This window comes from Python bivittatus, unplaced genomic scaffold (assembly GCF_059951505.1).
Source record: "Python bivittatus isolate LINGU-HERP-01145 unplaced genomic scaffold, Pbiv_v1 ctg000850_np1212, whole genome shotgun sequence".
NCBI lineage: Eukaryota > Metazoa > Chordata > Lepidosauria > Squamata > Pythonidae > Python > Python bivittatus.
The window spans coordinates 4,241,180-4,265,594 of NW_028277112.1; the positions used below are offsets into that span (position 1 = coordinate 4,241,180).

Sequence of the window (24,415 nt, forward strand, 5' to 3'; positions counted from 1 at the left end):
TTTTTTTTGGTAAGCCTAGTTTAACGACGCGGGGAAGCATTTAACTTCCAGTGTAACTGAAGCGGGGGGGAGGGGCGGAAATCTTAGCAAATGCGCGCATTATCTTTAGGACAAACAAGGTTTTACATTCTTTTCAAGGTTAAACTGTACTGCTAGCGCACGTGGAGCAGAATCCACTCCCAGTAGCGTCCTACCATTTCAGGCTCACTGATCGCCAGCAGCGAGAGAACCTGGGACCCTTAAGCTGTAGATTACAGCAGCGATGCTTACAAGCACATGCAGGGACAATGAGGTCAATGAAAAACTCTGTTGTTTATTAGTCTGTACTCCAAATGTGAAGACCACAAAATTCACATTGTTTTAATTTGTATTTGTATTTTCAAAGGATTTTTTAGTTCCTGTACTTCATTCATTATATCTCTGGAACTGTTCTTTGTAATTGGGGGCGGGAGGGAAAAATGTGAAGATCCTCTTACTGTATTATTATTAAAATAGTAAGCTTAGTAAAATGACTTTTGCTGTGGGCAAAAGTGAACTCTGATGCATTGTGTAAGTTCTCGGACTGCAGCCTAAGATGCTTTCTAAGATATTACATACTGTCCATGAAATCTTTGAGTGTAAATAGTGTTATTGTCTCTTGTGCAATTAATAAATGGCCCACTAAGGAGGCCTGAGAAAATAAGGCAGTTCCATGTACTGCATTTATTGGTTACAACCTCCAAAATCAAATTGTGCAAAAGCAAGTCATGTTCCTTTGACTCATATAGGAATACCATTGCTACTTGCATATATTTTTCTCAAACCTCATGGCAATTTAAAGAAGTAGATTTTCTAGTAGTATTAGTTATGAAATAGTGTTATTTTTGTAAATCATGTTTGGTCTACGACTGTAAATAAAATTTTGATGATTTGATTTGTAAATTTTCCATAGCACTCAATGTTCCATAACTGAATTTAGACATAGATAAGTTAGATCATAAATATTAATTCAAAGCTCTTTTCCTCCCAATAGGATGACCAAAAAAACCCTGTGAAAAACAGAGACCTTGGCACAGTGGGTATCTAACATCACTTGTACACATGAAACAAAATACTTAACAAGGTATCCTTCTAACATATCCTTTACAGAGCAATTTTCTAAACATCGAAGTCTGGATTCACCTATTTTGCTAAACCAAGGTTATACAACTTCTTCAGATATTATTATTATTATTAATATACTTCCACGCCTTATATTTAACATTTTCCACGTTATTTCATTGAAAAATGCAGTATTGTGGCAAAATTTGAAAGGGATCTAGGGCCTGAGTTGTGTACCCCTACACTAAACCAAAATCAAGCAAATCCCATTATAGTTTAGTTTGATATATGAACCCAGCACATTTGAGTACGCTTCTACTTTCTGCACATTATGTGAACCTATTTAAACATCCTTCAGTTCCAATATATTGTAATCAAATAATACATGACACTTTGGTCCTAATTCCACTAATGCTTACAAACATGCTAACTTGCTTTGAGAATAGTCTTGTTTTTGTATGAAACTGTTCAGTTTAAAGTTTCACTTCTAAAATCTGGTAATTAAAATTATCACCACTGTTTTTTTGTTCTGCTCTGAGACTAATCAAATAAAGGCAGTTGAAAAAAGCTTGCATAAAAGCATGCCTGTTCCAGAAGCGTTACTGTTTGGGGATGACAGAATTATGCAGGTGACTGGTATTAGCATTATTATGTTAGATATTTCAGTACAATTTTTCATTAGTTGTCTAAGAGCTAAGGGAGAGGGCATGGTTAAGGTATACAGTGGAACCTCGGGTTACGAATTTAATTCATTCCGTGACTCTGGTCGTACCCCGAATTGGTCGCAACCCAAAGGAAATTTCCCCATAAGGTTCAGTGTAATTACCGTTAATCCGTTCTGGCGTGGAGGACAGGGAGGCAGCTATTGCTTGGAGGGAGTCCCCCTCCCTACGATCACGTGTCAGGGGCGGAAAAATGGCCACGGACCACGTGTCGGGCGGAAAAATGGCCGCGGATCACGTGTCAGGGGCAGAAAATGGCCGCGGACCACGTGTCGGGCGGGAAAATGGCCACGGACCACGTGTCGGGCAGAAAAATGGCCACAGACCGTGTCACGGGAGGGAAAATGGACGCATATCCTGCTCATACCCCGAGGCGGAGTTCACAAATCGCGGTAAATTTTTGCGGCCGGAGCTGTCGTAACCCGAAAAGTTCGTTAACAGAGGCGTTCGTAACCCAAGGTACCACTGTAATAGGTGTCTTTTAGAGAACTGAAGACATTTCGGATTAATTAAGAATGAACATGCCACCTCAAGCTGCTATTCCCAATAATTTAAACTTCTGAAAGGGGCTTAAAGATTTTTAAAACTAAGGCTATCAATCAGCTTCCTCCTCTAAAAGATTAAGTAGTGATATTTGGATGAAATGGGGGCTGAATGATCTTTTCAGGCCATTGGACTTTGATATAAGAACTCCAGCATCATCTTAAAAAATCAAAAATAAAACCAAGCATTGATCCACTAAGCACTTTTAGCCACTGTTCAGGTCAGTTACTCATAATGTAGATTATTCTATCTGTAAGTACAAGTAGCATAAATACAAATGAAATTTGATCAAATTCTTCTCGTTTATGTCTTTTGTGAGTTAAAAATTCACAGCACATCCTTTGAAAGCATGGTTTATTAACATTTCAATAAATAAATGTTCAGTCTCTGCCTTGAAGGAAAATGGGAAGGGGGGAAATTCCAGCCTAAATTCCATTGCCAGCAATGGATAAAGGTTAATAAATAGTGCTTGCCTATTAAAAATCTTAAGGTGTATGGCAGTACAGACTGAAGACCAAAGTCTAATTTCTAGGGCTAATCTATACTTTTAAGACAGGTTTATGATACCAAAGTCCTAGATTGTGCCACTTCCAAATCTATGATTGCATTTCCTACCTCAGAATTCCCTGCATATTGAAAAAGCTAAACTGGAGTAGAATCATCCTTGGTCATCAAAAGCAATCCTTGAATCTAGGGAGATTCTGAATTCTATAGTAGTTTAGCCCTCGAACTGTGTAACGCAATTCTTAATGTGCAGAAGAGCTGAGTATCCTGCCTGTTTCTAAGCATGCTACCTCAACAGAATACTAGAAGCTTAATGTACAACCCTCAAAATTCTTCACAGAAGAAAATAAGGCCCTCTGTGTGGCCTTTTGTATATTATTTTCTCACCAAAAATAGTGATACTGCATTTAAAATAGAATTGTTGTCTAATGTTAGAAAATCTAGTGATTTCATATTATATGAAAGTGAGATGCATCAGTATTGCTTCTCTCTCGGCTCTTGTTTGCTTGCTTTCTGTTGCATCGGGCCACAGACTCCTGTGAGAACCATGAAGATCCAAAAAGTGATAGAAATTAATTATTTCAACACAGTGGTGGAGTAAAAAAATCCTGAATTACCCTCATATTCATTTCCAAAACTCTTCAACAAGAGCTGCACCATTTCAATTCATGCACATCTTATGCCTAAAATTGGTGTTAGAGAAACAAATCAACATGTAAATCTGACAATGCAATTAGGTGAGCATATATAGCAGTCTAATATACAACAAATAAACTTCCAACTTTAAGGGGAAAAAAAGAAATCTCATAATTACATAAACTAGTAAGTTATGAATTTAATTCTGCTGCTTCTCTTTACTCAGGCTAGATCCTTCGGTGCATTTTTTCAGCGTTTTAGAATCCTGGAAGTTTTCTGCAAATCTTTCTCTTGCTTTTTCCCAATTCCTTTTGTTTTTGGTATTGATGATCTGAACCTCTTCAGCAGAAATAGGCATACTTGCACCTAAGCCTGCGTGCTTTCTGTGCAGCTGAAGTTTGATCTGTTAGACATTGAATTTTTATAAATTAAATTCAATAAACATGCACTCTGTAATTTTAATTATTGTGTTAGACTTGAAAATAACAGAGTTGTGTGCAGAACCTGGAAATAAAGTTCTTATTACTTTGCTAAAATATTATTAAGGCACTGGCAATGTGAATTAATGCTTTGTATATACAATTCCATCCTTCCTTTGTGGCATTAAGACACCCAAATGGCTAATAGGAATATATAATAACATATAGAAATATATTGCTGGATTTACTTTGTTCCTCTCCCAGCCACGGCCTCAAAATATACTCTAGAAGAGAGACAGGCTACAGAGAAAGGTGAGGGAGATGGGGAAGTCCCACTGCATAGCAGACTTAGATTTTACCAAGTATATTACAAGATCAGGCATTAATCAAGAAATTTCTTGTACTTTCAAGTGTCTTTAAGACTTTTTTTTTTTACCAAAACAAGTAAATATGTTTTGTAGCTATGCCTTCAATTAATTTTGCAATGTCAAATTTCAAATGTATGTTTCAGTCAGGTGAAGTACTTCTTCACCCTTTAATTTTATCATACATGGAAAACCTTCCAATTTTCTTAGACAACTTAATTAAGCCTAAAGTGAGTTAGCAGTGACCCTTCAGACACTGAGGTATAATTCTCAGTTTTTCTCATCAATGACCATTCTAAGGCTCCTGGGAGTTCCAATATGGCAACATCTGAAATACCAAACATGCCACCCCTAACAAAAGCTCTTATAGTTTGAAAGACTTTTTCAAAGTTTAATCATCCTTGCAGTTCAAATTATTGCAAGCCTTATTACTGTTTCAGAACAGATTTCTTAATTTCTTAACCCTGTTGTATATCATGTTAGTATGACAGCCATGCGTATCATGCATGCATATCATGTTTCTTAGGCTTGTTAGCAAGCAGCAAAAATGAAAAGATCACTGAGAAATTTGAATTTGTTTGCTTTATCAGTTCCAGTAAATTTAATACAGTGCACAAACTATATCCTTGCAAATACAATTTCATATGACATCTGTGCACAGATTCCTTTGCTTTTAAAGCAAAACTTTGCATTCTGTCAAAGCAGAATGGCGGTTATCCCAACTCCACTGTTCATATACCTATGCTGTCAGATTGTGCAAAACATATGAAAGAGGTGCTTTACAATGTACACAAGCTCGAGTAAAGCCCTTTTTTCAATTATTGAAACAGTGACGTATTTTACAAGGTTCACACAGCTGCCTCTGCATGTATATGCATGCACAGCTACTTTACTCCAGCTGTTGGGAAACTGCTGCACAAATATTACAAAAGATGCACTGAAAAGTTGCTTTGTTAGTGTTCCTGCGTATTGTAAAGCATCTCATTGGAATGGTTTGCTCATCCCTACTACATTGTCAGAATGGTCAGTTCCCAATCACAGGCATCTTAATACTAAGTAGTAGGGATTACAAAACATTGCATGCATGGAACAGGCAATACTTGTCCAAAGCACATATGTTATGTTCGGGCACAGACCCAGAACACACATTCTGGGTCTGTGCCTAGACATAACACATATGTTCTGAGCAGAGATGTTCTGGTGTGGGAGACAGAGGGGAAAATGCAAAACCATTAGTATTTGCACCCAGCAGCAGCCAAGTGCAGGGAATGGAAAGTAAGGTGATGAAAAGGTTGGGGGGGGGGACAAGTGGGCTGGGTGGGTATGCCATGCTTTTGAGCACAGCAGCAGTGGCAGGGAAGTAAGGGAACAAAAGGTACTGGGAATGGGGAGAGACAGATGGGTCATGGCAGGAGGGTGCTGGGAGATCACGAAGAGGGGTGGAGGGCCAGGCAGGTGTCTTACACTTGAATTCATGTGTGGCAGCAAAAAGGAGATAAACTGAGCAGGCTGGCACACAGGCATAGGGAGGAGAATGGGCAAGGCACATCATCTTATCCTACTTGCTCATGAGACCCTTGCAGATTTTTTCCAGATGAAACCAGAAACAACTAAAACGTTTGAGGTTTCAGTCTGGTTAAATCATGACACACCCAGAACAGGCCAGCTGAATTATGAACCACAATGTTTGTTTCATGCATGAAACATACATTTTCCATTCCATGTGCACTCCTACTTTATATTTTCCCATTTCCATACACAAATACTTGTTGGCAGTACCCAAATAAGCAGCAGCAAATCTTAGGCTCTTCTCCAAGGGAATTGAGATGGCAGAAAATATCTGCCTCTGATGATCCTAGATTAACTAACTAGAGGGTTATATGTCCAAGGTTATTTTGGACTAAAATACAGTTTGCATTATGCCTCAAATGGTTGCAGGTAGTCCTCGCTTAATGAGCCTAATTGGGACTGGCAACTCTGCCGCTAAGCAAAGTGGTCACTAAGAGGGAAATCATGTGACTGCAACTGTATTTTCCAGCTGGAAAGAAACAAGAAAGACTCGTCAGTTTCACACCTTTATTTGCCTCCTAACCACTCCTCCGCCCTTTGGAATGCTTGAGTGCCTCCTTACTGTCTTGTACGCATCGAAAGCAATGCAATGGTGATGGCAGCCCAAGGCTGGCAGCCGTGGGTGCACTACGAACAGCTTACAGTACTCTCTTGAAATCCCTTCTCCAATCTCTCCTCGCTGTGGGGTGGGGGGAAGAAAAAAGCAAGCAATTTCTGTAGGCAATCTCTCCTTTGAGACTGCCTCCAGCCCCCCCGCCCACAGAGAAGAGAGATTGGAGAAGGGGTTTCAAGAGAGTACTTTGAGCTGTTTGCGTAGCACACCCGCGCTGCCATCACCATCGCATTGCTTTCGATGTGTAGAACAGCAAACCACTTACTCTCTTGCAATCCCCCCTCGCTAAACTTTCTGCTCTGCAAGGGGAGAAAAAAAGAAAAAAACACAGGTCAGGCACAGGACAATGCGTACTGACTGTAATGGCGATCACGTGACTGAGGGACCCTGTTAAGGTGGTAAATTGGTAAAGTTATTTTTTCAGCACCATTGTAACTTCAAACGGTTGCTGAACGAGTGGTTGATAAGTGAAGACTACCTGTATTGACTTTCTTTTTCTGTAATTCCAAAATAGATTTATCAGTCAGGTTATGTATATAGTATCAACTAAACAGGAACATATTACCCTAGTCTTAAAATGCTTTTAGCATATGTACAGCATTAATTCTATTATTTTTTATCAAATTTTATAACCAGGGGGGTATATAATGTATGCTTCAAGAATGATCTGAAAGAGATACTTTGTAATATGCAGGGCATGATTACAGCACCTCTTAAAAAAAAACACTTCCTTCTTCATTTCTACAAAAAATGTGAAAAGAAAAAAACATTGCTGCTTTAATAATATGCATTTAGGATGTTGCTGCTTTAATCCTGATTCTCTGAAACAGCACTATCTTTTTTCAGGTGCATATGGAAGCCTGAAATTGCAGACTTGTTGAAACATGATCCTAATAAATAGGGAATCACTGGTGGAAGAGGTAAGAGTTGTGAAAGTGACATTGCGGAGTTCAGGATGCTACAGAAAAAGAGACTGGAGCTTAGCTGTGCATGCACATTAGGTTTCAGGAGAGCCAATTTCAACAAGTTGAGAGAAGTACTAGGTAAGATCCAATGGCCAGAAATCAGGTGAAAAGATGACTAGGAAGTTGGAAACTTCCCAGAAATAAAATACTGGAAATATGATTGCACACCATTTCATGAGGAAAAAAATGGAAGTTTAGGAAACTTTTGTGGATGCACAGAGAGCCTTCAAGTTTAAAAGTATTTGTATGGGAAATGGAAAACCAAAGAGATATACGAACAAATAGCTAATAACTTCAGAAATGGTTAGGCTAAAATGAGAAAGTAATTTAGGCTTTCAAGGGAAGATCAAAGCTACAAAAAGGACTTTTTTTGCTACATCAGGAGATAAAGGAAGAAAAAGGAGAGGATGGCAAGGTATTAACAGGTGATGGGGAAACAGCAGACCTCAATACCTATTTTGCTTTGAGCTTCTCCACAAAGGACATTAATCTAAGTAAGACAATCAACAAAAGTAGGAAGTGGTAATGTGAGTAAGTAAAAAGATGTTAGAGAGTGCCTGACTATCATGAATGTGTTGAAAACACCAGGACCATTCCAATTACATCCAAAAGGAGCTTCATCTCAGAGCCTCCTTCTGTATTTCTGTATTCTTTGCTATTTCATGGAAGACTGGTGGAGCGCCAGAGGACAGGAGCAAGGCAAATGTCATTGCTATCTTCAAAAAGGGGAATTGGACAGTTTGACTGATACTGGGCAAAATTCTTAAGCAGTTGGATTTAGTTGCATTTAGAAAAAATGCATTGTTGACAGGATGCAGTGTGAGTTTGTAAAAAATAAATTGTATCAAATCAATCTGATCTTTTTTTGATAGAGTGACTGATTTAGCTGACTGAGAATGCAAAGAATTTAATGAAGTCTTACATGAAATTCTAATACAGATGATGACAAATGTGGATTGGACTATGCTAGCATTAGATGGATAAGAAGTTGGTTGAACAACTATATCTGACAAGTGTGTATCAGGAGCACCATGTGAAGTGAGTTGCAGGCTCCACTCTAGGTCTTGTGCTGTTCAGTATGACTGGATGAGAGATTAGAAAATATTACTATCAAATTTGTGGATGACAGTAGATGGAAAACAAATCTCTTCAAGGATAATATAAATATTCATTTATTGTAATGTACTTAGCAGATTTTGGAGAATCTTGGTAAGATAGAATACTGGGCAAAAACTAGCAAGATGAATTTCAGCAGAGAAAAATGCCAAATTGAAGCGATGATAATAGGATGGGGGGGAGGGGAAGCATACTGAATTGCAATCCTAAATAAGGATTTAGGTATCTTGGTGGATCACAAACTGAATATGAACCAACAGTGCGATGCAATTGCAAAAAAAGCAAATGCAATCCTAGCAGCCTGCATAAACAGAACCATGGTGTCATCATGAACAGAAATCATAGTTTTTCCTCTCTATTCTGTGCTGGTCAACCACACCTAACATACTGTGTCTAGCTGTGGACACTGCATCTTAGGAAGGACACTGAGAAACTGGAGCATGTTCACAGAACAATAACCAAGAAGATAAGAGACCTGGAAGGAAAAACATGAACAGGTGGAGGCATTAGGTGTGTTTTGCTTGGAGAAGAGAAACCTGGAAGGATAACATGATCGTTATCTTGAAGTATCTAAAGGACTGTCATGTAGAAGATGAGTCAGAATTGTTCAGAGGTGTTCCAGAAAACAGTACAAAAACAATAGGTTTAAATTTCAGGGAAGCAGATTTAATTGGACACCAGGAAAAAAAGTCCTAATGGTAAGAACTACTTAACAATGGAACAGGCTGCCTCAGGAGATAATGAGCTTTCCTTTATTGGAGGTATTTAAATAGGATGGCCATTTGCTGTTGGGGAGGTGACAGTACTGGATTCTTGCACTGGGGAGGGGGTTGGATGGGATGATCTCCAAGGTCCTTCCCAATTCCCATGGTTCCATGCACAGCCCTGATATCCAGCTTTTCTAGCATTGCCACTTTCCTACCACAATGAATACCTATCAGAAATCCCATATAGTAAATCTGCACAGGTTTGCAGGACAAGTGCATTCTACAACACAAGCATACTTAAAAATAAATTCTACTGATTTTAACAGGGCTCATTCTTGATAAATAATACAGAATTAAAAATATATTGTTATTTATGTGGAATTGTTCACTGGGAAAAAAACCCCTACCGGATCTTTTATTCCACCACCACTCTTTCCAAGTCCTTCTCCTTTCTTCCATCCCATCTTCTCCAACATTTTGTGGCCTCTGTTATTCTCACTAATTTCCCTTCAAAAACAAAATAGCAAACATGGGGAGGGGGAGTTAGAACAATAATTGCTTGCATTTTTATCCTGCAGCTTCAATAATGGAAGATACTGAGATCATATTTTAAGATTTGTTTTGAATATATATTTATATATAAAATATGTTGTCTTATGCAAGGAAATATTTGAAAGTTCTGGAAGTAACATACACATATAATATTTTACAGTGCCCATTTTTCTGATCACATTATACCAATCCTGACTTCCAATTAATGCAGATGTCAAATTCTTATCAGACTCAATTTAAAGTGCTAGTTGTTAACTACAAAATTTTGGACCCAGAACTGAGTTATCTATTCTCAAGGTAGATAATGCCCAGAATACAAAATACATTTTTGGTACAAGCAACCTTACTTCCCCAAAAGGGAAGTTAGACCACCTGCCAAAATAGAGAAAAGAGACCAGCTAAGATCTAGTCGCTGCCAAACTTTTAATGTATTTTAATCCTGCCTATCACTGCATCATTGGTTGTTTTGACTTGCTTTAATCAATATTTGCATATATGCCAAATTATTTCAGATTTTTGATTTACAGAACTGAATCTATGCAATACTGTACATTACTGTAACACTAATCTGCAACTTTTAATTATGTAACATTAAAAAAAAACAACTTACACATGTATAGAGGCTGGAGTATCATCTCTATAAAAGTTCCCTTCACTTCCAATGGTCTCACGGCGCTTTCCTGCTCTGTCTTTATAATTTGGATTTTTCATCACCTTATCAACTTCATATTCTGTATTCTTTTAAAAACATAAAGGAACCTCATAAACTTAGTATAATCTTTTCTTTTTTAAAAAAGTATTATATATAATTTCAAATTCATATTAGATATACTGAAAGCAATTTACTGAAAAAGGTTCTGTATTTTGTAATCCTAAAAAACTTGTCTCTTTAAAAGCTTAGTTACGTATACAGCCACAGAAAAGTGCAGTCAAAATAATGAGACATGAAAGATCTTAAAAAAACAGGCTGAATTATTTATGTATTTTTAATTTAGAAAAGATGACTAGGAGGATAGAACATGGCACAGGCTCATAAAATATGAATAATAAAGTGGGAACAGAAATATGTTTTCCTTCTCTTTATCCCAGATTCACAAATGCCATGTTGGGGAGTGTAGCAACAGAGTTCTTGCCCTCAAGCCTTATCTGTGGGCTTTTCAGAAGTACCTGGTTGCCTGCAGTAGGGAGCTAGTTTTGGGCTAGATAGGTCTCTGATCTTGTCCAGCAGGTCTGCTCTTACACTCTTAATTTACTATAAAAATGGACCACCTTAAAAGGCAATATTGTGTTTACAATGGTGGTACAGACACTGTCAGAGCCTTTGCCTATGGTCCAATCTGGCAAAAAACCCTCAAAGATAAAAACTACTATAAATTTGTCTTAAATGGTCACATCATCATAAGTGGGGTATAATTCATGCATTTATACCCCACCTTTTCTTTGGGAGTGCAGGCAGTATACATGGGATTCTCCCTTATTTTATCCCCATGACACACACAACAGGTTGGGCTGAGAGACAGTGACTAACTCAAAATCACTAAATGAGCTCCATGGTTGAATAAGGACTTGAACTGATGTCTCCACAGTTTCAATCTAGCACAATATCCTAATTCTATCACAAGACATCTCATTCTATATTACAAACCTTGATAAGTGTCACAACTGAGGCAGATGGAATTAGACTACAGTCCAAATGCTTAAAAAAATGACAAATTCTAAAATACTGTAATTATCAGTTAACAATAAATTTAAAAATAAATCTACCTGTAAGCCATATTTTACACGTATTTGTTTTAATTCTTTTCTTCTAACTAATTCCTTTTCTTCTTTTGTCAGTGCAGGGCCATCTGAAATACAAAGGATTTCATCAAATAAGAAAACCAGTAAATTACTGCATGTAGATAGGAATCAGGTTAGAAAGGATTGCTTCAAGTCATGTTAGGCTTACACCTATACTAATGTATTGATCTACCTTACAGTACCTTCAGGACTAACCAACATTATTAGTGCATCAACATTCATGAGCGGGAGCTCACTCCATCAGATGTTCAGAATGGACAGGACTTTAAACACAGAAAGTAGAAGGGCTGGGAAAAAATAAGTTAGAAAAATGGGTGTATACAGTTGTAGAGACTGAGAGGAAGAGGTTCAGTATTACATTATCAATTAGCTAATGGAATAGGATAAGAATTATTTGCTAACACACACACTGTATTTAAAGTCCTGTAAGAGCAAGCCACTCTATACATCTGATGAACTGTTACTTACAAAGGCTTATGCCCTAATGAAGTTGGTTAGTCTTGAAGATGCTTCCAGACTCCAGGGTTGTGCAGACTAACACAGTCTTCCCCCTCCATTAACAAACTTGTGAAGGGGCTTAAGTTATTTACCATTTCTAAACTAATTTATTTCTGAGTTGATGAAAGGCTAAGCTTTTCTGTTAAATTACTCTGAGATGAGCAGGATACAAATGTATATCCTTTAATTGTCCCATGGCTATCTATACATTAGGACAATATCCTATCTTCACTAATATTTAATACTTTTTAGTTTCACTTTTAACTGAAGTTCAGTGAAACAGAATAATAAGTTCATTACCAAGAATATGGATGATCTAACTTCAGCTTCTTGTCCTCACATTACTGTGTACTAACTACTTCATTGGGGTAGACCTGTATGTGAACTCCTGTCCACGTTTTTTGCAGTTCCCCAAACCAACAGAAATCATGCTACCAAAATTCAACAGCAAACTGATGGAAAAAACTGAGATATCATTTCTAGCCAATTTTCATCATCAAATAAAACATGTGTCTGAGAATAGGACTAATATTAAAGAACCACCTCTTCCTTGGAAAAACACATATATGTAAAATTCAGAAACCCTACCCTATCCTTGCATTATTATCCAGATTGCTGTGGCTCTTAGTTACTGCTAATTGAAATGTAGCCTCCCCATGTGGAAATAAATACAGTATTGTATTGTCTTGAGCTATCCAGAATCTTTGGCTAGGTGGATCTTATCTAAACTGAGCACTGATAGTGGCGAAACCGGTTGGAAAGGAGGCAAAGAACTGTGTTTTCCTCCTAACTTGTCTTGCCAATATTCTGAGCATTTTTTCCTTCAAGTACCATGAAAGGAAGTCACATAACATACATCCTCTGAATGGACAATGACCACCAATTTGAGGCAGTTGTTACAGCACACAGAGCATTATTGCTCATTCAGCAGGTACTCTGTAGAAAACGAAAAGATTATCCTCTAGTGAATCTGAGATCTCTTGTAAATTGTTTTCAGGTGTACAGGCAAATGCAGGAAACTAGGAGATCAGATACAGAGTAAAGCTGTCAGCTGACTAAAGAACATAAATATCTGCCTATACATTCTGCATCCTGAATTGACAGTCAATTTGAGAATCTAACTGAAAACAGAGATAAAATAATAAAGCTTAGAAACTTTCATTTCTTGAATTACTCTGCTTGATTTGGTTAAGACAGAGGCATACACCATCAGACTGAATATTTTGCTCATTAAAAGCACAAAAAGCTTCAATACTGAAAAAATCCATCAATTAAAAAAAATATTAAGACAATCTTCAGCAAATCTCAGTTACTGCTAAACTGAGCATTTTCAAAAATGGGGAATTCCATCATTAAATATTTGTTCCAGCAGTCCTAAATATTGTCTGAGAGTTGTATGACATCTTATAATTTGGGGGGGCGGGTCTAGTAGTTAAGGCTCCAGGCTAGAAACCAGGAGACTGTGAGTCCTAGTCCCACCTTAGGCATGAAAGCCAGCTGGGTGACTTTGGGCCAGTCACTCTCTCTCAGCCCAGTTCACCTCACAGAGTTGTTGTGGGGGAAAATAGAAAGAGGAAGGAGTATTAGGTATGTTTGCCATCTTGAGTTATTTATAAAAATAAAGGCAGGATTAAAAAAAAGGACTAAAGTACAACTAAATCTAATTTATTTAAGGAACTCTTTCTCTGTTTCATCTTAAGACTCTAACCATGCAAGCTTCATGACTTCAAATCAACTTTCTTATTATTCTCTCCCCACTCCACTTGGGTTTTATAATACATTGCCTCATAAAAAGTTCTTGAAACCTTATTATCTTTGGATGGTCCTCCTTAAAGTAAAATCTGTTTTTGATATTAATTTACTTAGTGATTTTTTTTTGTTAAGCTGTGTTAAACTTATCTATGCAATATTATTTTCAGTATAATATTTTGATTTAATTTTTCCCTAGAAGTTACCAATAGCACTGCGTTACTTACTAGAAGATTCATTTTTCTTATCAAGGCGAAGATGGGCTCTGACTTGCCCTGGTTCACATCCATCACAGGTTTCACTACCAGGGTGTATGTGAAAAGATAGTACAGTTTCTCCAATCTTCACTTCATCGCCATGTTCCAGAACATGGGGGTCACTTTTTGTTTTAGGCTGTAAACAAATGAACACAGAATCTAGAAAGCAGAACATTAATCCTGACAAAAGAGTTTGGAACCATTATTTCAGAGAGAAAGATACAGGGAGTGTGGTATATGGCACAGCAAATACATGCACTTAGTATTGCAGCTGAGCAGAAGGGATACAGAAGCGGCAATTTCAAGTGGTGGGCAAAGGCAGGGGTCAACAAAATCAGCTAGGAGCATATTTCATTGTTATACTCACCTGCAGAATTTGGTTTCCATTAACCACAGTACCATTCTGACTGCCTTGATCCACAAGAACATAACTTTGTAATTCATGATCAAAGTATACTTCTGCGTGGAACTAACCGAAAAATAAAATATTTTGATAACAAGTACATAAATATCGTAAACAGTTGAAAATGTAATAAATCAGATTTTTTTTGTGCTATAATAATCTTTCCAATTACATAAAAATCCTTAAAGAATTAATTACCTTACTGACAGTAGCCTCTGGAATCTGTAGAGTGTGTTCCATCCCTTTCTCTCTGTAAAAAGAAGCAATCATTAAAGTCTGGGGAGACATGCCATGAAACCTACATAAGTCCACTCAGAAGCAAGGCCAGCCTCAGCAGCCCATGGCAGATGCTGGGATCCAAGTTCATGGGCAGAACTCCACGCTAATGATTATGTCAGAGTCTTCCTTTAATCACATGCTGGAAGCCTTTGTATAACCAGGGGCACACTTTTTAAAAATAATCTCTTCAGCTTCTGAGAGCCATACAGTGCACCAGAGATATACCTCTTTGAATTTTGAGGTTTAATTATTTTTAGTAAAATAGCAGACTTCACATAACAGAAGTTGAATGCTGACCTTTTAATACTTTTTTATCTGGTTAAGTAATGAAATGGTACTTTCTGGTCCCACAAAAATGAGCTTACAGGAGAGCCTATAAGGTTTGCCCATCCCAGATATAAACTGATTTTTTTTTTTCAATTCACTGCTAAAAAAAATAAAGTCCTGAGCATTAGAGTCTAGTTGTTTTCATAATTTTCCACAAACCCCTAATATAAAGCTAAATTAAACAGTAATTTCACCCAGCACTCCTTGGAATGCCCATCAGGACATAGCTATTGCCAGTGCAGGAAGTCCCCAGGTTAAGAACATCTGGCTTACAGATGACCTGGGGTTAAGAATGGAGTCTACTGTAGCAAATTTGAGTTAAATACAAAATAATTTGAGTTAAATACACAATGGTTTGAGTTAATCACACAATAGTACTTATACTATTCTGGCTTGCATGCAAATTTGACTTAAGGACAGACCTTGGGAATGGAACTCATTCTTAAACTGGGGAGGACTACCTGTATTGTCCACAGACACCAGATAAGTCCACCAGTGGAATAGGGAACTCACTTAGAAGGGAGCTGGGTTCAGACAGTCACCTGCACACAAAAAACAAGTGCTGATTTCCCCATATCCTGCAGACCAGGTCCAAGAGGCCACCAAAATGCTCTATAGTGGGATGATAAACTAAGAACATAGAATTTGCAACAAAAAAAAAAAAGCCCAACCCCAAAATGGATGCAAATGCCTTTTATGCAAGCGTAGGAGTCTCTACCCAAGCAGCTGTGAGGAAAGGAAAAAACCAGGAAATCTGGACTTGTCTTCATCTGTATTTCCTCTGTGCACTTCCTTCATATACATATATATCTGTGTGCGTGCATGTGTGTATTTTAATGAAAAAAACCCAAATGAGTTGTTTTAAGAACAACAGTAAATCACTACATTCATCATAATCAATACTTATACAAGAACTCAAATTCACTAGAAATGGAAGTCTTAATTAAATATAATAATTAAAAATATTAGAAATATAATGATAAACTGGATGGATTTAACAAAAAAGAAATCTAAACTTCTCTCATTAACAGTTGTATGGTACCTTCCAATTGTGGCAGGTTTCACAGCTGTGATGATATACAGAGACCCCATCTGCAGTACTGGTGACCTAATTACAATCACTCTGATACAAGGTGGCCAGATCTTGTCTTCATCTAAATAAAATAAATAAATCAGTATCAGGCTAAGAAAGAGAAACTTTCTTGTATTATGCAATCTGCATCCAGCTTTTTGCCCCAAAGAAAGTAAGACAACACATTTGATTCTCAGCCATTATATACATTGAAGCAATATATAAAATGCACAAAAACTCTGTAAAAATTAAAATATGAACAATGCAACCATATCTACAAGGAAAAAATTGGCAAGCGTATTTTCCCAAGGTATAGCCATTAAAGACCAGTGCTAATCAATGTAACTCCAGAGAGATATATCTTGGCTACATACATATATGGAAAAAGATAGCATTAGTGCAGTTACAGTAATTTCTGGGAGCAACCAAAGCTAACAGACAGAACTTCCATCACTTCTGAGAGCAGAGAGACAGCTTGTGTTAGTTCTAAAGTGATGCAATCACAACTTTGCCAGACTAAGTGAAAGGGGCACTGAAGAGAGCTGCTGTATTTGAAAGGACAAATCTCTTATGGGAAATACACTTGCAGGGGCCACACTTGTAGCTAATTTGATCATTCAACTACATGCTCAGTCGAGGATTATGTTTTCTATTCTTTTTCCTAATGGAGCCAGACTATTAGCCAATATATCTTGCAACAGCAATTGCTGAAAAACATGAGTGAGATTATGCTATTACATTCATGTGGGTTTCCCTTAAGCATCTTTAATTAGCCACTGAAGGCATAGAATTCCTAATTATATAGGCCTAACATTACTGTATGTTTGCTACTTACTGAGTTACATTTAATGGTAGTAAATGAAAGATGGATGATCCCTAGGTGCCCATATTTTAGAAGCCAACAAACTAAGAAATTCTGTATTGTTCAGACTCTGGAGCAGTCCGGGACAAAACAGAACTGATACTTTTTCTCAGCAACAAACTAAAAGTTATTGAACTCTCTTTGTTGTTGTTCTTTTAAAAGTATTTTTATAAGATTATTATCATCTTAATATATAATCTCTATCAATAAGCATTTTTATATCCACATGTATAAGAAAAAGTTTTTCTGAACATATATTTGTCAAGTCCAGATATATTTTTTCTATCAATATCCATATAAACAGCAACATGTACAGTAAGTTTTCATTTAATACATTTTATAATTATGGATCATATTTAACTGCAAAATTCATAAGCAAGACAATGGAGAGCACATTGGGTTACTTTAGATACTTCACTGAAGAACCTGATTTTGACACCTTTGCATTCAACTTTGTATGTTTCAATTTTCTGAAAATTATTTTTTATTGTTCCCAATCTGCAAATATTTAGAAATACTTTATAAAAACCTGTAATTCACCTTCACTGTCAACATCTTCTGAATTTACAGTTTCTTCACTTGTCACTTCATTTTCACTGCTATATTCCTCTTGTTCAGAGTCTGTGATTTCACCTTCTTCTGGCTCACTTTCTGTATCTGTTTTACTATCTTCTATAATAGCAGTAAACTCTGTGTTTACACTGCTTCCATTGGCAGTAACTGATTCTTTGGCCTTTTGAGTGTTTCTTGTATCAATATCCACTTTAGCCTTTTTCACATCTGGAAATTCTTCCTCTCCTGGAGAACTTAGTTCATTAGTGATAGAAAGGCAATTCAGACTGCTAGATGATTTTTGCTCATCTGTGTTCAGATCCTGAAGATTTATAGAAAAAGTAAAACTTGAGGAATTTAGTTAAGTTTTAAAATGAGTGGATATTTTTAAGATAATTAATGCTAATCTTAAAATAGTGTGTATATATATAATCAGGATGATCAGAAATAACTGTTGATCAATTTAACCGTTATGGCAAAATATCTTTTTCACAGCTAGGATACTGTTAGCCTTTAGATTCCTTTACTACTCTCAAAACCTTTTTTTGTTGTTTTTTAACAAATTGTACCATGCACTTGGAGATTTCACTGTTGTTCTTTCCTCCTAGTCTTTTGCCCCCAATTGCACTTCCTATATTTTCCTTTACTCCAGTAGTCTATTAGAATAAGCAGCTGGCCAACTAAGCATAATTTCCAAGTTCTGTCAGGAAACTCAGGGGTAACAGTTAAAATTTGCCTTTGCTTCAACAATAGCTTTTAATTTCTTTTCTTAGAAAAACTATATGCCTGCTTGAAGCTCCAACTGAATTATTTGACCAGAGAGAAGAGCGGGGAAGACCAATTGTTTCTTTTACAGAAGTGGGTCTACTGGAGAATTTCCTCAGGATAGTTTTTCATGGGAGAAGGACTGTCAACCATTGTTGTGTTCTTTGTTACTTTTCTGCTTACTTGTATATATTATTTGAATTCTTTCAAGTTGATAAAACTTCATGAACTTCCCTTCTCTCAATGTAGGACTGTGTTTAGGAATAATTTGCTCCTAGCTTGGAAAACTAAATCATGCAATGTAATTCTGGCACACAGGGTCCAGTGATTTATCAAATGCAGCTATATACATCTAGCCATTATCTATCTATCTATCTATCTATCTATCTATCTATCTATCTATCTATCTATCTATCTATCTGGAATAGGGTACTTATGTACACAAACATTCTTGTACTTAGCTTTCTTATTTTAAAGCAGGAAATAACTTCGTAAGCGTATAATATTCCATGAACTTTAAAGGGAAAAAATCCCATCAGCACTTAGTATTACAATTTAATTCTAAACACTCTTTATAAGAAGCGAATCCACATAATGTTCATTCCCACTTTGAACAGCACTCCATATACAACTTTTAGATGACTTAATTCCCAGTTGGACTAAAACCATATATAATCATAAGATTTTCTTTGATTGTTGTGAGCCGCCTAGAATCATTGAGAATTGGGCGGCATACAAGTTTAATAAATTAATGTTATTATTTTTATTATTATTTACATCCAAAAATTGTTTTCACAACACAAACCAACTTATGTGAAAGAACAGATTCATACATAGAAGTAACAGAATTATAAGCTACCAGTGTTTAAGAACATACATAATAAACATCCAATGTCTCCCCTCAACCCAAAAATATAATCAGTAGTCTTGCCCTGATTTGAGACCAAATTATTTTCAGATATAACAAATCCTAATAATCAGTGTATGTTCTAATAAGCATTTACTTTAATAGATAGTTTCTTATTCTCACCCAATAAAACCTTACCACATCATTCAAGAAGCCCATTCATCCTTATCAAATACAACTGCTCTCTCTGTTCCACAAAGCTACTCCTTATATTTGCACATAACTAATCTATATGTGGTATCTTCTTTTCAGCAAAGCAAGGCTGAAAAGTTATTCAGGGTTATAGCTGGTAGCATAACTCCATAAATATTCAATTTTTCATGCTGTCTCCATACACCTCTAGAATTCTGATCTGAAAGTTAGGAAACCCCTTTGGGAACAGATTTAAGTTAAGTATAATAGGATGGAGGAAAGTCTAATTGCGTGAACATAATTCCACTTACATAATACAGAAGGAGACCTAGATAAATATCAAAGCAACACATGTTCCACTTTATCAGATTATTAATTTATTAATAAGATCTACTCAGGGGGACATTTTTAAATAACTGAATTTTTTTTTTTGCCAAACTCATATACTGTATCTGAAATTCCAGTAATCCACACTCCAATTTACACATACATAAAACCTTGAATGTCTAATATACAATTTTTTGAAAAGGAGGGGGAGCCATTAACAATGAGGCTTTCTTATAACCTTTCAATTTGCTTCATTCTTAGAAAGTTGGGAGTTACTACATATTTTAATAATATTCGAACAGAAGATATATGTTCCACTGAAAAATAACAACTGTGCATGATGTATTTATAGATTCATATAACTGATCTTCTGGCAATGTGACATCTGCTCTGTTTAAATAAAGCTTATGGGGAAAATCTATCAAAATAATTCTCAAAGATGGACTAGCTCAGCTGTTTGCTACAAATTATGGGTGCTATGTTCAGTGTAATTACCACTTGTCCTCTCCTCATGACAGGCACACAAGACAAACAAGGTTATATGCCCTCCATCCTCCTCAACCTATTATGCTTGCTACTTCAATATCCACTATTTTGTATCTTTTCTACTTCAGGCACTGTAGCTGTTTCCAATTAGATTGAACAAAGCCTATATTAAGAGATTGAGTACCCATTACAGAATGGTATTCCATTTGTTCAGAATAGCAGAAATATAAATAAAAGTGTACATAAGCTAGGAACCAGGACTATGTCAGCTGGGAAAGAAAAATAAAAAGTACAAAAGCAAAGTGTTATTTCAAGCAGATTGAATTGATTTAGTTCATTTAAATCCATAACTAAAAAAGGTCAACCATAAACACCACTGATCTAATTGAAACTTACTATTTTGAAATTTACTTTATATACTTCCCAGCAAGCATACATTCAAACTGACTATCAAACTTTCAATTATATTTGTATGTTTATATGCAACCAAACAGAGATGAAAAATGAATGTTCAATTTTGTTGATAAGTAAAATATTAATAAATGTAAGCTGCTTGGTATAAAATAGAAGTACAAGTTCATAAGAGCACATTGATTCGCCATGTTTAAATAAGGTGTTATGAATTCTAGCACTTATGATAACTTACTACCCCCGCCCCACTTAATATATGAAACTAAAAAATACCTTTTACTACCTTTGAGGGAAGATGCTTTTCTGCAGCTTTCTTTACAAAAAAAAAGCAGCTCTTCTGTATTACGTTTATGTTCATTTTTAGCAGTTATTTTAAAAATTTGAACTTACTGTACCTGAAATTGATTCTAGTTGCGCTTTTTAAAAAAACTTGATTGTAAAAAAAAATTGATTTTTGTCCATGTTTTCATGCTTCATGTTCTTAATCATACCAGGGTTTGTTATCTTAGCTAATCAATGAAACCTATCAAGACTAATTGTATATATCCAGAGTCTAATGTGTTTGGTGTCAAAACACTACCTTCACCAGAAGTTGCCAACCCAGAAGATGAAATCTTCAGATTAGCCATGGTTTCTGTCAACTGATGTACCTAAAGATGAACAGCAGTAAAGAGTGAATACTGGAATGCAATCTAAAAATTAAGTCAATTTCAAGAGTACTAAGGAAACACATTGTTTCTAGACTGGATTGTTTCAAAATGCTTACTGTTTCCATTTTATTTAATGCCAGAAAGGTCAAAATTAATTTTATCATAAACCTCTCTTGCATACAAAAAGGTATGCAGAGATATGCTTGCTCTATAGCCAAACTACTCTCAATCTTATCAGTGTTATGCAGTCCCAGAGGGACAAAAGCAGAAATCATAAATCCAAACATAGCCCTGAATGTCATTAAATCCAGCGTGGGACCTTTCCAGTATATTTTCATATTCTCAATATACCAGCTGATCCTGGTGGTAATTATTCTTGGTCACACAGTCAGCCAGATGTTTAGACTGGATTTGGTATTTTTATCCACCTATCCAGTCCTTCCCAAGGACCTGGGATAGGCAGATGTTGTATTGTTGTTGTTGTTAATTTGTTATGTTTTTATTCCACCTTTTTTGATCCCTGTTTAAGAATGTAGATAATACGCTCTTGCAGGGTATACTCTAGGCTAGGCATATGCAACTTTTTCAGCCCTGAGGGTCATTCTCATGTATATGTATATGTATGTGTGTATGTATGTATACACACACACACACAAATGTACACATATCTCTATTACATTTGTTATCTTTCCATGAATCCTGAGTAGGAAGAGAAAGTCTGGCTTGTATATTAGACTTCAAGACCTCAAGCCGAGTTACACAGGAATTTCCCTTCCTTTTATCCGCACAACAGCAACCTTGTGAGGTAAGTGGACCAAGAGAGGGTGACTGGCCCAAAGTCACCCAGTGAGTTTTCATGGTTGAGGATGGACTTGAACTTGGGTCTCCCTAGTCCTGGTTCAACGTCTTAAACACTAAGATATACAGTACTAGCTTCCCTTTTTCAAAGCATTACGTATTAAATTTCCAAGTTAGATCCAGTGCCACAGAAAAGAGAATAAACAGAGCATTCGCTACTGAAATACTGCCTTTACATCTCTCAAAGATTATGACACTATGCTACCTCAATGGCAAAGAGGTACAACTCATCTTTTTTGATGCAACAGATCACACATTCATTACTTATAATTCAGTTTTATTATAGCCACTAGACAATATTCAAATCATATACTCAACAGATAATACAAACATCTACATATATAAAAGTCAAATAAAATGACGCAATATAACTTTAGAGAGCCAGTCTGGTATAATAGTTAAGGCATAAGGCTAGAAACCAAGAGAACCATGAGTCCCTGGCCTGCCTAGGAATGAAGCCAGCTGGATAACTTTGCGCCAGTCACTCTCTTTCAGCCCTAGGAAGAAGGTAATGGCAAACCACTTCCAAAAATCTTGCTAAAAAAACTGCAGGGATTTGTCCAGGCAGTTGCCAGGAGTCAACACTGACTCAAAGGCACCAAAACAAAACAAAACCCAAATCACCCTTAATAAGCATATGAATTCTTATTCCATCTGAGTACATTTCACTTTTTCCTAAACAGAGATACTGGATTCAATAAGTAATAGGGTAAATATTGTAACTTGCCATCTAATGCTAGAATCAAGCAAGTAAAGGACCAGTTCCCACCCTGATGATGTTCTGGAAGTCTTTAAAAACTTGGCTGTTCTCCCAGATTTTGGGGTAGAGAATTGTGGAGCCCTGCTGGTGATTTTTTTTTTTTTGGTTAGAGGAAATGTGTTTGACAGGACACACAGGATTTCCCTATTGCTATTTTTTTAATTGCCTTTTATTATCCTTATTTTGGAGTCATTCTGGAGTCATGTGGCCTCTAAACCTCATAAATAATTAAATAGTGACCAAGAATTTTAGAAATTATAAAATATAACCAAGAATTGCAAAAGGAACCATTTTTTTTAACTTTTTGCTTACAGTCCTTGTGTTTAAAAAAAAAGCCTAACAAAGGAGGTAGAAAAAGGATATCATAACTGTAATGCCCCTTTTTTCACAGTACTTTGCCAATAAGAAAGATCCTCATATTTTTTTGCTTTGCAGGCAGAAGTGTTAGATTAGCAAAATTAGCCTTCAGCAGTAGCAGTAGAAGAGACAGAATGGCTGTCATACAGAAGAGAAGATACATGTAGAGGACTACATGTGTACATTAATACAAATGGGAGTAAAAGTGCCTGTCCTCCTCCTATTTTCATCTTTGTTTCCCTGCTGTGAAAGGGAGGCTATATCTCTTTTCCTTCAACAATTTGCCAGTGGAGGAAAGGATATAAATTCTCTCTTCCTTAGATTCAATTTTTACAAGAGAAATAGGAGAAGTATCCCTACAGGCAAAGTGGCAAATATAAGAGTTTGCCTACACACCAACTACCTGAAAGACAAAAAATCAAGTTGTGTTATCTACTGCTTATTTATATTATCAAAATTCAACCAGTCCCACATTTTTACATTACCTACTAGAACAGCTTCTCACACACTTAGGCCCCTGTATAATCCTTTGCTCTCCTAATAGTATTCAACTCTTTTGATCCCCAAGACTTATATGGAATTCATCAGTCTTTTTTCAACAGTTGGGGGCATTTTAGGCTGGTTATTTCCCCTCCATCACCATCACTTACACATTAGAATATTGGTGAAAACTATGTAACATCATGACAGCTAATTCAAACACCAGGAAAACTTTTCAGGCAACTACTGCATTTTATAAATGTATTGATAAATACTTTACAAATTCTTGAATGCTACAAGTAAAGCCATCAGAAAAGAACTCCAATCCAGAAAAATAGGATAAACAGTAAAGCTTGGAAAGTAACCGTTTATCTTTCCTCTTAAGAGGAAATTATTAAAAATATGTTTCTATAATTTTTTTCTATATGCATACCCTCTTTTACACTTGTTCATTTTCCTCCTCTCTATTCAGCTTGTTTTCAGAGGAACTCTGAAAATGAAATACCTTGTATAGGCAACATATTGTAGAATTTATTCCTAACAGTTCCTATGAATCTGCCTCCATCTTTCTTAAGAACCTCATATTTAACTACGTAGGCTTGATTATTATTTGATACTCTGCACAAGTTTTTTGATACATCAATCCTTAACATTTTCTTACTGAAATACTCCATGAGTATAAGCAGGCACAC

General features: G+C 36.3%; 1 protein-coding gene, 1 long non-coding RNA gene and 1 other non-coding gene across 8 annotated transcripts in view; 2 read left to right on the forward strand and 1 right to left on the reverse strand.

Annotated features, from left to right (window-relative positions):
* Positions 1 to 24,415, forward strand: part of LOC107326316 (uncharacterized) — a 44,625-nt gene that overhangs the window by 11,592 nt on the left and 8,618 nt on the right. For 3 of the 5 annotated variants that reach the window (XR_015793860.1, XR_015793861.1, XR_015793858.1), the window contains exons 2-3: positions 139 to 1,102; positions 21,976 to 22,073. This is a non-coding gene — a long non-coding RNA (uncharacterized LOC107326316). The remainder of the gene's footprint in view (positions 1 to 138; positions 1,103 to 21,975; positions 22,074 to 24,415) is intronic. The other 2 variants (XR_015793862.1, XR_015793859.1) reach the window with 1 other exon arrangement.
* The window catches only part of AGGF1 (angiogenic factor with G-patch and FHA domains 1), a 34,304-nt gene continuing 10,413 nt past the window's right edge, over positions 525 to 24,415 (reverse strand). Inside the window, exons 6-14 of one of the 2 annotated variants that reach the window (XM_088130250.1) lie at positions 17,579 to 17,912; positions 16,147 to 16,258; positions 14,697 to 14,748; positions 14,463 to 14,564; positions 14,066 to 14,231; positions 11,556 to 11,638; positions 10,402 to 10,529; positions 9,647 to 9,746; positions 525 to 3,888 (exon numbers count right to left, since the gene is read on the reverse strand). In XM_088130250.1, coding sequence (XP_087986376.1) covers positions 3,685 to 3,888; positions 9,647 to 9,746; positions 10,402 to 10,529; positions 11,556 to 11,638; positions 14,066 to 14,231; positions 14,463 to 14,564; positions 14,697 to 14,748; positions 16,147 to 16,258; positions 17,579 to 17,912 — 1,281 coding nt within the window. In that variant the 3' untranslated portion in view covers positions 525 to 3,684. Of the gene's footprint in view, positions 3,889 to 9,646; positions 9,747 to 10,401; positions 10,530 to 11,555; positions 11,639 to 14,065; positions 14,232 to 14,462; positions 14,565 to 14,696; positions 14,749 to 16,146; positions 16,259 to 17,578; positions 17,913 to 21,198; positions 21,269 to 24,415 lie in introns of both variants that reach the window. The other variant, XM_088130251.1, reaches the window with a different exon arrangement.
* LOC112541617 (small nucleolar RNA SNORA47) lies at positions 664 to 791 on the forward strand. Its single transcript, XR_003085607.1, has one exon. It is a non-coding gene; the product is annotated as a small nucleolar RNA SNORA47 (small nucleolar RNA).